Genomic DNA, 14,893 nt, shown 5'->3' on the forward strand with positions numbered 1-14,893 from the left:
CCTAGAGCCGGTGCTCCACAACAAGAGAAGCCACTGCGGTGAGAAGCCCGCGCACGGCTCCGAAGGGTAGCCCCCACTCACCCCGCCCGTGCGCAGCAAAGACCCAACACAGCCAAAAATAAGTAAATGAATAAATAAAAAAATAAATTTATTAAAAAAAATAGTTTTGGGGCTTCCCTGGTGGCGCAGTGGTTGAGAATCTGCCTGCTAATGCAGGGGACACGGGTTCGAGCCCTGGTCTGGGAAGATCCCACATGCCACGGAGCAGCTGGGCCCGTGCGCCACAACTACTGAGCCTGCGCATCTGGAGCCTGTGCCCCGCAGCGGGAGGGGCCGCGATAGTGAAAGGCCCGCGCACCGCGATGAAGAGTGGCCCCCACTTGCCGCAACTAGAGAAAGCCCTCGCACGAACCGAAGACCCAACACAGCCAAAAATAAATAAATAAATAAAGTAGCTATTAAAAAAAAAAAAAAAAAAAAAAAACTTCTGCCTCACTTATAAAAAAAAAAAAAAAATAGTTTCTACAGCCTAGGATTAATGTGAGAATTAAAAGCTTAATGTATGTAAAAGTGGTTAGTACAATACCTGGCACATAGTAAGGTCTTTGTAGATATTAGCCATTTGTTTAGTTTCGACTTTTAAAAAAATTTTAGCTTTATTGGAGTATAATGACATATAAATTGTAGGCTATTTAAAGTATACATCATGGGGTTTCCCTGGTGGCGCAGTGGTTGAGAGTCTGCCTGCCAATGCAGGGCACACGGGTTCGAGCCCCGGTTCGGGAAGATCCCACATGCCGCGGAGCAACTGGGCCCGTGAGCCACAATTGCTGAGCCTGCGTGTCTGGAGCCTGTGCTCCGCAACAAGAGAGGCCGCCGTAGTGAGAGGCCCGCGCGCTGTGATGAAGAGTGGCCCCCACTTGCCGCAACTGGAGAAGGCCCTCGCGCAGAAACAAAGACCCAACACAGCCATAAATAAATTAAATAAATAAATAAATAATTAATTTAAAAAAAAAAAGTATACATCATGGTGATTTGACACACATGTATGTTGTAAAAGGATTCCCCCTATCTAGTTAATTAACATGTATTTATCTTTTTTTGGTGAGAACATTTAAGTTCCACTCTCATTAAATTTCATTTATACAATATAGTGTTATCAACTATGGTGACCATGTTTTACTTTAGCCATTGTTATTAAAAACTTGACTTAGTTTAAAGGGTTTTAATTAGAAATAGAGAAATTTTCCCTCAGATTATTTCAGTATACCTCGTTAAGTATGTAGCTTTTCTATGAACTTACAGCAATTATTCTTTAACACTTAATCATATTTATATGACAGGTTTTATAATGTCAAATTTTATCTGATCATATCTTTTATAGTCTCTATGGTAATAATATTTTATAATGAGTTAACATTTTATGATTAAATTCTGCAGTTCTCTAATAACTAAATAATATAATTTTCTATTTCTTTAGACCATCATTGAATGTCTAAAATATATTTGTACTGGAGATTTTCCTCCTGGAACCAAAGGAAATACATTCGTTCATGATCCCAAGGTAATGGTGCTAGTAAAACTTTGTACTTTTAAAGTAAAAAAAAAAAATTTTTTTTGTTTTTTTTAATTTTTGGCTGCGTCAGGTCTTAGTTGCGGTGCGCGGGCTTCTCTGTAGTTGTGGCATGCGGGTTTTCTCTCTAGTTGTGGCGCGTGGGCTCTGTAGTTCGCGGCATGCAGGCTCTCTAGTTGAGGTGCCTGGGCTTTGCTGCCCCACGGCATGTGGGATTTTAGTTCCCTGACCAGGGATTGAACCTGGGTCCTCTGCATTGAAAGGCAGATTCTCTACCACTGGACCACCAGGGAAGTCCCTAAAATAAAATTTTTATAATTATGGAAGTGATGATAGCTCATTGTAGAAAATTTGGCAATGGAAAAGTATGAAGAGATATGAAAGTCACCCACATACAGTCTTAGCACCCAGTGATAACCATTGTTGACATTTTCATGTATTTCTTCTCCTTTACATACAGTCTTATATAGCTGAAGTCATACTCTAATTTTATATTCTGAGGTGTTTTTCCACCTAACATTATAATAAAGTCCCATGTTATTAAAAAACTGTATTAAATTCTTAATCTGGGTGTTTGATACATGGGTGCTTTTAATCTTTCTACTTTTTTGTGTGTCTGAAGTATTTCCTACGTAAAACATGTAACCTTTTATGAACATTTTTAATAATTGCATCATTTTCTTACATTTAGATTGCTTTTAGTTTTTCTAAAACTAAAACATTAAAGTGTACCATGGTGAAAGTCTTGGTGTATGAATCTTTGAATGGTATTTATTTTTTTTAAATAAATTTATTTATTTATTTATTTTTGGCTGTGTTGGGTCTTCGTTGCTGCACATGGACTTTCTCTAGTTGCAGCGAGTGGGGGCTACTCTTCGTTGCGATGTGCCGGCTTCTCACTGCGGTGGCTTCTCTTGTTGTGCAGCATGGGCTCTAGGCGCGCAGGCTTCAGTAGTTGTGGCACGTGGGCTCTAGAGCACAGGCTCAGTAGTTGTGGTGCCTGGGCTTAGTTGCTCCGTGGCATGTGGGATCTTCTTGGACCAAGGCTCGAACCCGTGTCCCCTGCATTGGCAGGCAGATTCTCAACCACTGCGCCACCAGGGAAGTCCTGTGAATTATGGTGTTTAAACTCTTAGTGTGTGTGTGTATAGGACATAGACTTTTCTATACACATTTTGGCCTGTAGGTTTTTCTTTCTTTTTTTTTTTTTTTTACTGAAGTATAGTTGATTTACAATATTGTGTTAGTTTCAGGTATACAGCAAAGTGATTCAGTTATATACATATACATTTTTTAAAGATTATTCCATTATAGGTTATTACAAGATATTGAATATTGTTCCCTCTGTTATATAGTAAATCCCTGTTGCTTATCTATTTTATATATAGTAGTATGTATCTGTTAATCCCAAACTCCTAATTTATCCCTCTCCCTGAATAGGTTTTTCTTGTTCATGTATATAGTGGGGTCATGTGCCTCGCTCATTACCCCGCCTGCCAAGAGTTTGTTGTGTATTTCCTCCAGGCTTTTTTCTGTGTTTATAAAAACATATCTGTGTGTGTGTATGTAAATACGCTCATGTAAGTATTTTAATACAAATAGAATTTTATTTTACCATTGTATCAGTACACATCAAATATTTATTTAGTGATATACTGTGGATATGTTAAAATATATATACACCTTTGTTTCATTATTTTTAATTACTAAATAGTATTTCATTGAGTTTATATTCTCTAATTTATTTAACTGACCCACTGTTGATAGTCTTTTAAGTTGTTTCCACATTTATGTGACTAAAGATAACTCTGTGATTATGAAAGTAATCTCAGGTGGCCTTGGCCTGCAGTGGCTTGAAGAGGATTTCGGTTCCCTGGCCAGGGATTGAAGTCAGGTTGTGGCAGTGAAAGCGCCAAATACTAGCCACTAGACCACCAGGGCCAGTGGGCAGTGACAAGGCCCTGGTCCGCTGGCTTTGTAGAAATGAATTTCCACAAAGACATGGAAAGTAGTGAAACAAGTAAAGTGTTTATTAGGAAAAAGAGTACATGTGAATAGACTCACACGGGCGGGCTCAGAGAGTTGCACCCTCGTGGTAGTTTCAGTCACTTATATGGGACATTTCTTCTGGGTTTCCTCTGGCCAGTCATTTTGCTTTGTCTGGCTCTGAGCCTGTATTTGGTTTAACTCAGGGTCCTCCTCTGTGTGCACACGTGTCTCTTAGCCAAGATGGATTCTAGCGAAGAGGCCTATGGGTAGGTTGACATCACCTACTATGGGGTGGCGCCCCCTCCCTTTTCGGCCCCCAGGAGCCTTTTTGCGCAACTGTAGTCGGGAAGGTCTCCTTGACCTTGAGAATGAGGAACATGTGGTCTCTTTATCTTTTATCTGGGCAGAGCTCAGCTCCTCCTTGCTCCTTGCTATTCATCTTGGAGTATCTGTCCACAGGGGACAAACTCCAGCTGCTCAGCCTGGGGCCCATCTATCTCCTGCCTCAAATCCCCCCTGTGAGACATGAGCCCCAAGAAATCTTTATTGGGAGGGTGTAGGGCAAAGGTCTGTCTTCCGTAGCTTCTTCAGGCTGGCATGTGGCTCATAGACCCTACCTAGTTGGGGTCACGGAGGTCTCGCCGTCTCATTAAGGGGCCCAGGGTGACTTCTGTTGTTATTCCAGCAGGATCTGTTCCGAGGAATGGCCAGAATCTCTGCATCACCGTTGTCTTGGTGTGAAACTATTGTAATCTGGAAGAGACAAACTTAACAAGTAGATTAAAAAGGCAGGGGCCAAAGACCAATAAAAGAACTATTGTAACCAGTGGCCTAAGCAGGAGTAAGAACCAGGTTATGTTTGGTAGCAATTTTGATCCTGGTCCAGATAGAGTCACTGCTTGGGTTACCCTGTCCAAAGGAATGGAGCCATTTGGCGTGGTCATATATATTTTTGATGTCTGCTTCTATTAGCCCAGTGTGATTTGATGTGGGTGTAATACACTCAGTTAGTTGGACAACCTGACATTAATAGACAAAATAGATCTCATTTCTTTTCAGGAGAATAAGCCTGAAACCCATTCTGGACCTGGCGCTTTGGGGAGACTTGTAGCCGGGTAGCTAGTTGTTTAGTTTTATCTAAGTAGGTTGTAACCTTTGATGTGGTATTAACACATAAATAACAGGAGCTATTGGTCATCATGCATGTCTCTTTTTTTGGTTAAAATATGATATAAAGCTATTTCATTGTCTAAGAATAATAATTATAAGAGGAGACCTTTAAATTGTTTATTGTTTTATCTTAAAGTCAATTAAGTCCTCTCGGAGGCTGGATCAAATCAGTCCCTTTTGCCAAGTCAAGCATTTTGCTTTTCAGTTGTCCTTGCTCCTGCATTAGCAGTTTCTCCCTCTTTAGGGGATCATTTATATCAGCATATAAACATGGTCTGGTAGCTCCAGTCTACAAACAGACAAACTCTCCCTTTACTGCAGATCAACCTCTGGCTACTACTTTGTTCCAGTTTATAGCAAAATTCACAAGAGTTGTGTGTACTGATTATTTTCACTTTATTGCTTCCCCTTTCCTGCTCAGCCTACTCTGTTTAGATTTTTCTCCTTTTTTTCCCCTCACTAAAACTGCTCTTGTAAGGTCACCAGTAATCTCCATACTGCCAGATAAAACGGTTATTTTCTAATTCTCAATAACTTCTTTGCAGATTTGATATAGTTGGTTCCCCCCTTTTTAAAAAACATTGCTCTCTTGGCTTTCATGACACCATAATCTCATACCTCCTTTTTCACTGGCCATACTTTAGTCTCCTTTGATGAGTCTACTTTTGCCTGACTCTTCTTGGGTGATCTCATTCACTCTCACAGCTTTAAGTATTGGTTATGTTGCTCTTGTCTAACACTTGGAAATGAATTGTCTGAGGAGACACACATGCTGACAAAGCAAGAGACTTTATTGGCAAGGGGCACCTGGGCGGAGAGCAGTAGGGTAAGGGAACCCAGGAGAACTGCTCAGCCGCGTGGCTCACAGTCTTGGGTATTATGGTAATGGGGTTAGTTTCCGCGTTGTCTCTGGCCAGTCATTCTAACGCAGTGTCCTTCCTGGTGGCTCACACATCGTTCAGCCAAGATGGATTCCAGCGAGAAGGATTGTGGGAGGTTGGTAGGACATATGGACTGGCGTCTCCTCTCTCTTTTTGACCTTTCCGGAATTCTTCCGGTTGGTGGTAGCTTGTTAGTTCCGCCTTCCTTACCAGGACCTCCTGTTGTAAGATAACTCATGCACGTGATTACTATAGCGCCTGGCCAGGGCGGGCGGTTTCGGTCAGTGGTTCCCCTAACAGTTACATGCTGATGAATCCCAAATTTATATGTATAGCCCTAACTTCTTTCCTACACTCTAGATATATATGTCCAGCTGCTTGATTATTTAATGGGCATCTCAAATTTAACATATTCAAAATAGAACTTTTGGTTCCCTGTTCCCCCATCCCTTTCACATTCTCAAGCCTGTTACTACCTTAGTACTCTCCAGTTTAATAAATATCATCATCATCCACATGTTTGCTCACGCAAAAACCTGTGTGCCATCCTTTGAGTGATTCCTTTATCTCATCCTGTTTCTAATTCATAAGCAGTTCTTACCTACTCTTCTAAAATATGTCCAGAATATGTCCCTTCATTCCATCTCTACTCCTTTCCTGGTCCAAGCCACCACCCTTTTCCCTTTGAATTATTCTGGTAGTCTCCAAACTTGTTTTTCCTGCCTCATTCCTTTTTTTTTTTTTTTTTGGCCGTGCCACGTGGCATGTGGGATCTTAGCTGCTCAACCAGGGATCAGACCTGTCCCCCACTGCAGTGGAAGCACAGACTCTTAACCACTGGACCCCTGGGAAAGTCCCTCCTGCTTCATTCTTTTTTTTTTTTTTTCTTTGATAGTAAGAAGTGGAATTATTTAGAGAGAACCTCCTGCTTCATTCTTGAAGTTCTCTTTTTTACATAGCAACAAATTATCTTTAAATATTTATTCATTCATTCAACAGGGAGTGAGTCACTCAAAATCTGAGGGAAGAATATTCCAGTCAGTGTTAATACTAAGTGCAAAGTCCTTGAGGTAGGAGAATGTTTGGTGTGTTCAAGGAATCACAGGAAGGAGCAAAATGGTAGGGGAAGACTGGTAGAAAATTAAGTTAGAGTAGTTGAAGGGTCTAGATCTGGTAGGACCTTGGGTTCTAATTTAAATAGGAATCTATTGGAAGATTTTAAGCAAGAAGAGAGCATGATCTGTATTTTAAAGTGATCAGTCTAGCTGCTGAGAGAAGACCGTCTGTAGGTGGCAAGGGTAGAAGGGTGAAGACTAACAAAGGGGATTTTGTGGTAATCCAGGTGAGAAATATTGGTGGTTAGATTAAGTGGTAAGGGTAGAATGTATGAGAAATGCTTGGATTTGGGCTGTATTTTAAAGGTAGAACCAGCAGATTAGCTAATGATTTGAGTAGTGATGTATGAGAAAAATAGAAGCATCAAGCAGAACTCCAAGTTTTTTGACTTGAGCAAGTAGAAAAATAGTGTAATGAGGAAACACTGGAAAAGGAGATTTGGGTGGCTCTAGTTTAAACGTAAATTGGGATGGGAATTCCCTGGTGGTCCATTGGTTGGGACTCGGTGCTTTCACTGCCGGGGGCCCAGGTTCAGTCCCTGGTTGGGGAACTAAGATCCCACAAGCTGCACAGCACAGTCAAAAAGAAAAAGAAAAAAAACCCATGTAAATTGGGGATGTTTGTTAGATATCCAAAGGAGATGTCCAGTAGGTAAGTAGAAGTATGACCGGGGGAGAGGTTTGAGTTAAAGAAAGAAAATTAGGAATCATTGATGCATACAGTTATATATGTATATAGTTAGTCTTAAAGCCTGATGGGATCACATAGGAAGTGAATATAGAGAAGAGATCCAAGACCTAAGCCTAGAGCACATTAGCATTTAGAAATAAGAAAGAGGAGGAGGAGCCAGCAAAAGATGCTGAAAGAACAACTAGTAAAGTAAGGAAAACAGAGAATAGTGTCTTAGAAGACAAAAGAATAAAGTGTTACAAGAAGGAGGAGTCATCAGCTGTGTCAAATATGTCAATAGCTCAAAATAGATAATTAATGAGAACCTACTGTATAGCACAGGGAAATGTACTCAGTGCTCTGTGGTGACCTAAATGGGAAGGAAATCCAAAAAAGAGGGGATATATTTATACATATAGCTGATTCACTTTGCTGTATAGCAGAAACTAACAAACATTGTAAATCAACTATATTCCAGTAAAAATTTAAAAAAGAAATGTCGATAGTTCAAGTAAGAAGCAGGTTTGACTATGGGAAGGCCATTGGTGATCTTGACAAAACCAGTTTTAGTAATCTGAGAAAACAGGAGGTAAGGAAGTGAAACACATAGAATTGTCTTATGAATTTTGCTGTAAGTGGAAAGAGAGATAGGGCAATAGCTGAAAAGGTTTGCAGGATCAAGGAGAGTGTTGGCTATTGTTCTTGTTTTTCTACATACGTATGTATGTATGTATGTATTTTCTGGATGTTTCCATGTTGATTGATGCTCTAGTATCTCTGCCAATCTCATTCGTCACCCATCCCAAATGCTTTCATATTTCTAGAGCTGTTTTTCTCAGCTATCTGCTTATGTCCTCTCTGTGGTTCTTCTGGCCATGGTGGTTTAGCTCTCTTCACTTACTACCCACTTTTTGGCTGCTCTCATTTCCCAGTTCTGAGCTCCCACCCACACTTGCTCATCAACTCTTCTCTCCTGAGTCACTCGCACCTCCTACTGTGGATGGAGCCATTCCACTTACCTGAATTGCCCACATCCCCTCAGTTTTCCCTATATGCTATGTTCTTCTCATTATTTCAATTCTTCTCACCCTCTTATATCTTCAGCTTCTCTTGTCTTTCCTTTTCCCTGTTTAAATTTGACCCTGAACCTAATATTGTTTACCTTGTCTTAAACAAACGCCTGAATTTTTCTGGTTTTCCTCAATAATTTTTCTTACCTATGTTCAGTTGTTTCTATCTTCTTAGGAACTTTGATTTCCATGTTGCTCCATTTGCCTAACTTCCCACTTTTCTCCTTTACTTCTTTCAAACTTTTGGCCACATCAGTCCTTCCATTCTTCCTCTGATCTAATTTGCATCTCCTCAGTTGACCTGAACCCTCGGAAGCTCATTTCTCTGTTGTCTGCATCTTAACAGTTTTGTTTTGCTTTTGGCTGATACTGTAAATTGTTTGGATCCTTATTTCTTCAGCTGTTCCTTTATCCCATTTTGCTCCCATATGTTGTGTTCCTAAAAGTGGGAGATACTAGAGCATTTATAAACTGATAGGAGTGCCCCGGATAGAAGGGAAAATTGATGCAAGGGAGAAGATAATCACAGAGCAAAATCCTTGAGTAGGCAAGAAGAGATAGGATCCATTGCTCAGCTGAAGGAGTTAACAGGAGTGCACACTGTTTATCCATTGTAAAAGGATGGCAGGCAGAGTATATATGGTAAATTTAGTACTGAGAGAATGAATCAATTCTCTTTTGATTGTTTCTGTATTCTAAGTGGAAAAAAGAAGTGAAATCATTGGCTGAGGGTGGGAGAAGGGGTTGATTGAGGCTAATAGAAATGTAAAGTAGTTTTTATCTCAGAGTAAATTGATTAGGGAAGTGTTAAAGGGTTACATGACAGTGTTAGGGGGTCACTTGAGGTCTGTGGGTGAAAATTTATAGGGAGATCAGTCATTATGGTTGTGTTTTTTCAGTTTTGTTCAGCTGCTCAATGGCAAGCACTGAGTAAGCTGGAAAGTTGGATTTAATCAAGGTTGGGCATTTGCCTGGTAAATAAAATGAAGGAAGTGAGAAGCAAGGAATTGACTGTATTCTTAATACATTTACTTATTTGATCAATCCCCCATATGTAATGAATCTCCTATCACTGCCCTAGAACTCTAACACTCCATACTGGACCGACTCTACCCCCACATGCAAGCTCTCTTCACCCTGCTTGGGCAGTAACTCCTCATGCTGGCCCTCTCAAATGGACGTTTTCCCATTTTGCTTATGCTCTGACTTCCCATGCAAGGCCACCTCCCATTTCCCACCCATGGACAGCTTACTTACCTTTCTCAATCCCTAATACTCTTTACCAGGTGGCCTCTTGTAAGGATGCCCTCTCTAATCTGGGATCTGAACTACCCTAGCAGGCTTCCCCCGTCACGTGGATTCCTCCCTCAGTGTTGTCAGGCTCTGAATCCCCACATCATGCCTTCTCCCAGTATGGACATCGGCCTCCTCCTCCTGAGCTTGGTCATGCATACTCACAGATGCCCTTTTTATCCGGCTTGAACTGACACCCTTGGACTTTTGAAACTCTGTGCCAAGCTATCTCCCCATATGGATACCCTTCTTAGCCTGCTCAAGCTCAGCATGCTCTCTGTTGAGCTACCATGTCCCCCCACCTTCAGTCAGCGTGGACATGTACCTTCTTCTGCCACATCTAATGGTTTTACAACTAGATTGTTCGGAAAGAGAAGGACTTATTTTATTTTATTTTATTTATTTTTTTATTTTGGATAGATATTGTTCTAAAGTGTTTCTCTGCCCTCATAAATTAGCTCAATCTAAATTACTCTTTTTGAAGTGATTCTTCTTCAGTAAGAGCATCAACAACAATATTGTGCTTGAAATGCTACAAGATACCCCTTCTCTGAATTACATTTACTCTTTTGATACTTGACAGAAAGGTAGATGCCAGGAGAACAAATATGTGTGTTTGGCCTGCTAGTCAGGCACATTGTAAACAAATTAACTCATTTTCTGGTACATAGATGGAAAAATCCTTTGTTTAACTACTGTGGACTAAGACCTCAGCAGCTACTTTCCTTGGGATGAAATTGTTGCAGGAAGGGGGACCCCTTCCAGGCCCGAGAGGAAGGGAAATGAATTGTCTGAGGAGACACACGTGCTGACAAAGCAAGAGACTTTATTGGCAAGGGGCACCCGGGCGGAGAGCAGTAGGGTAAGGGAACCCAGGAGAACTGTTCAGCCGCGTGGCTCGCAGTCTCAGGTTTTTTGGTAGTGGGGTTAGTTTCTTGGTTGTCTCTGGCCAGTCGTTCTGACTCAGTGTCCTTCCTGGTGGCTCACACATCGCTCAGCCAAGATACAGTCCAGTGAGAAGGATTCTAGGAGGTTGGTAGGACGTATGGACTGGTGTCTCCTCTCTCCTTTTGACCTTTCCCGAGTTCTTCCAGTAGGTGGTAGCTTGTTTAGTTATGCATTCCTTACCAGGGCCTCCCGTTGTAAGATAACTCATGCAAGTGGTTACTGTGGGGCCTGGCCAGGGTTGGCGGTTTCAGTCAGTGGTTCCCCTAACAAATGATAGGGTCAAGTCCCTGGGCTCTAAAAGCTGAATATCAATCTCTGGCTACCTCCTCACTGAGATGTCTATATCCTGACTTTCTCCTGGATTACTCTCAGCTTCCTATCTTGCCTCAGTCCAGTCTGTTTACCCTAAAGACAAAATGATTCTTCTAAAAATGCATATCTCTTGCATGCTTTTCCCCTGGATTAAACCTTTTAGTGATTTTCCATTGCTTTAAGTCCAAAACCCTTAACATGTTTCAGAAAGCTTTTAATTACTGAAACCATTTTCTGTCTTTACTTCCCTTTTCCCTACTTTCTGCACCAAACATTCTGAAATTACTTTAGCCATTCAGTGACTCAGATCTTTTCATCTGTGAACTCTTGCTTATCTCTTTTGGGTCTCAGTTTAAATATTCACTTCCTTTAGAAAACCTTCCCAGAACTCTCCTAAATAGGTTAGATGCCCCTACTTTGTGCTCCCAAAGCAACCTGTACTTCTCTTATGATGATGTTTAACATTCCTTTCTCTACTCTTTGTTTAACCTCTCTGTCTTCCATGCTTCAAAGGAAAAAACTGTCATTTTGGGGCTTCCCTGGTGGCCCAGTGGTTAAGAATCCACCTGCCAATGCAGGGAACATGGGTTCGAGCCCTGGTCCGGGAAGATCCCACATGCCGCGGAGCAACTAAGCCCGTGTGCCACAGCTACTGAGCCTGTGCTCTAGAGCCCGCGAGCCACAACTACTGAGCCTGTGTGCCACAACTACTGAAACCTGCGTGCCTAGAGCCTGTGCTCTGCAACAAGAGAAGCCACTGCAATGAGAAGCCTGCTCACCATGATGAAGAGTAGCCCCCGCTCGCCGCAACTAGAGAAAGCCTGCACACAGCAACGAAGACCCAATGCAGCCAAAAATAAATAAATCAATTTATTTTTTTAAAAAACCTGTCATTTTTGAACCAAAACAACAAATGAAAGCTACAAAGTGCCTAATAAATATTTGTTAAACAATTTGATGAGTTAATATAAAAGTTAAATTTATGCCCAAAAGTCATGAAAAGTCCAACAAAAGTTATTTATGATTTTAAAAAAAGGCTGAATCCAGGGCTTGTGATTTTGGTTGCAATAGAGTAGTGAGTATCATACTTGTGCTCCCAAGATGAACAACTATAAAACTGGAAAAAATATTTGAATCCACTCTTTTCAGGCATTGGGCAACAGATGGTGCAGGGCTGTGATTTTTGAGAAAAGAGAAATATATGCGGTGACTACACATTTATTCTAGTTTTCTACCTAGGGATATTTTGCAAACTTCAGTGCATAGAGTTAGAACCCAACAGAGAACAGGAGTCACTAGGCAGATGAAACAAAGAAAGAAGTTTGGGTTTGCTGAGGTGGTTGTGAATTGTGAGGCAGGGTACAGGGGTGGGGTTTTTGTGCAGAGATGGGGCACCAGGAATCTGTACAAGGAGCCCATGAGTCTTTGGCCAAATACTAAGCTGCATGTGTTCCAGAATGAGATTCAGTGAGGACTAGCAGTGAACAACTACTGGAGTAGAGGAGTGGGATTGTGAACTGAATGGAGATTCTAGAGTTTACACAATGCTGGGAGACATTTGAGTCATGATATGCCAGAGTAGGAGGAGCTTGTGGAACTCCTTAGTATTCTGTTGAGGCCTCAGAAAGGCCATCCTAACAAATCCTAAAACAAGCTTTGACAGAATCAAGCTGAGTAGCCAATAAATTAACTGCCTTCTAGCACAAAACTCAGCACTTTTTAAAGGAAGTCAGGACAATCCAAACTCACATTGTAGCATCTACAATGTCCAGGATATAATAAAAAATTAGTGTGTATATGAAGAAACGAATGTAATCCATAACTGAGAGGAAAAAGTGAATAGAAACATATCCAGAGATGACAAATTTTGGAATTAGCAGACAAGGATTTTAAAAGCTATGACACATAAGTTCAAGAATTTGAAGGAAATTGGCCGTAATGTGGGAAAAGATCCCAACAGAGAAATAAAATTATAAAAAAGACCCAAGAAGCTCAACACATAACAAGCAGCATAAACACACTTATATTGCATATTATACTAAACTTGCTGAAAACCAGAGGTGAATTCTTAAAAGCAGACTGAGGAAAAAGTAACACATTATGCAGAGGGGAAAAATAATGATTTTTGACTTCTCATCAAAAATTTCCAAGCCATGAGATAGTGAGACAGCATCTTTAAAGTGCTGGGGAATAAAAATTAATCTAAAATTCTATATACAACAAAAATATCCTTCAAAAATTGAAGATGAAATGGAGAACATTTTCTGATTGGGAAAAAAAAAAGGTAGAGGTATTAGTTACCAGCAGATCTTTACCATTTAAGAAATGTTAAAGGAGGTTCTTGAGGCTGAGGGGAAGTGATAGGAAATTAGTCCTAGAGTAAAGGTTGCTGTAGATGCCCCCTTACAAACCTTAAAAACAAACGTTCAAAAGGACCAGGCCTCTAAGGAATTCCCTGGTGATCCATTGGTTAGGACTCCGCACTTTCACTGCTGAGGGCACGGGTTCAATCCCTGGTCAGGAAACTAAGATACTGTAAGCTGTGCAGCTCGGCCAAATAAAGAAACAATATCCACCATTAAATATTGGACTTCCCCAGAGGTCCAGTGGTTAAAAGACTCCGTGCTTCCACTGCAGGGGGCCCTGGTTTGATCCCTGGGAGGGGAAGTTCCGCATGCTGCGTGGTGCATCCAAAAAAAAAAAAAAGGATCAAGCCTCAAGAAACTTAGCTGCGTGCCTGAACCAAATTCAACACTCATTAAAGGAGTAAAACAAAATTATTCATTCAACAATGTAAAATTCACAATCAGAAGTTACCAGGCATGCAAGGAACCCATATCCAGGTGAAAATGAAATCATAGAAATAGATTAAAAAATGAAAGAGATGACAGAATTAGCAGACGATCTTAAATTACAAATCTTGTAAATATGTAGACAGATGGAAAGGAAAACGTGAAGTTTAATGAATGGAATAGAAGATATAACAAAAAGACCTAAATAAAGCAAAAGGAATACCAGTGGGGGTTTTTTTTTTTTGATTGAAGTATAGTTGATTTACAATATTGTGTTAGTTTCAGGTGCACAGCATAGTGATTCAGTATTTTTGCAGATTATACTCCGTTATAGGTTTTTACAAGAAAATGGGTAAAGTTCCTTGTGCTATACAGTGTATTCTTGTTGCTTATCTATTTTATATGTAGTAGTTTGTATCTGTTAATCCTATACCTCTGATTTGTCCCTCTCCCTTCCACTTTGGTAACCACAAATTTGTTTTCTGTATCTGTGACTCTGTTTTGCATATACATTCATTTGTATTATTTTTTAGAGGGAATAATGTGTTTTTAAATATAATAATACAGATAGGTTAAAAGTAAAAGGATGGAAAATCCTTTAGTTGGCATACTAAAATATGCCAGCTAATAAAAAGAAAACTGAGTCGGCTATATTAATATCAGACAGTGTACTGCAGAACTAGTAACATTGGCATAAGAAGTGATGTTTTATGATGATAAAGGAGTCAGTTCACCAAGAGGATATAACAACTCTAAATGTAGAGCTTTGATATGGAAGAGGCAAAAAAAATCTATGGAACTAAAGGAGAAATAGACAAATCTGCAATTATAGTTGGAGATCTCAATACCCCTCTTGGTAAAGAAACAGAAAGAGTAGACAAAATATCAGAAGGACGTGGAAAACTTTAATACAATTAATCAAATTAGCCTAATTGATGTTTATAGGACATTCTACCAGTGAACAGCAGAATACACATTATTTTCAACCACTGTAAAACATTCACAAATATTTTGAACCATAAAACAAGTGAAAACAAATTTTAAAGGATTGAAGTCATACAGAATGTGTTCTCTGACCAC

General features: G+C 40.3%; 1 protein-coding gene across 8 annotated transcripts in view; it reads left to right on the top strand.

Moving 5' to 3' along the window:
• RAD50 (RAD50 double strand break repair protein) overlaps nucleotides 1–14,893 on the top strand; it is a 243,767-nt gene that overhangs the window by 133,362 nt on the left and 95,512 nt on the right. For 6 of the 8 annotated variants that reach the window (XM_059917038.1, XM_059917039.1, XM_059917040.1 and 3 more), the window contains one exon: nucleotides 1,481–1,564. The exons of the other annotated variants lie outside the window; for them this stretch is intronic. In XM_059917038.1, the coding sequence (XP_059773021.1) occupies nucleotides 1,481–1,564 (84 nt within the window). The remainder of the gene's footprint in view (nucleotides 1–1,480; nucleotides 1,565–14,893) is intronic. 8 annotated transcript variants of the gene reach the window in all.

The sequence above is a fragment of the Balaenoptera ricei genome, chromosome 3 (assembly GCF_028023285.1).
Source record: "Balaenoptera ricei isolate mBalRic1 chromosome 3, mBalRic1.hap2, whole genome shotgun sequence".
Lineage (NCBI taxonomy): Eukaryota > Metazoa > Chordata > Mammalia > Artiodactyla > Balaenopteridae > Balaenoptera > Balaenoptera ricei.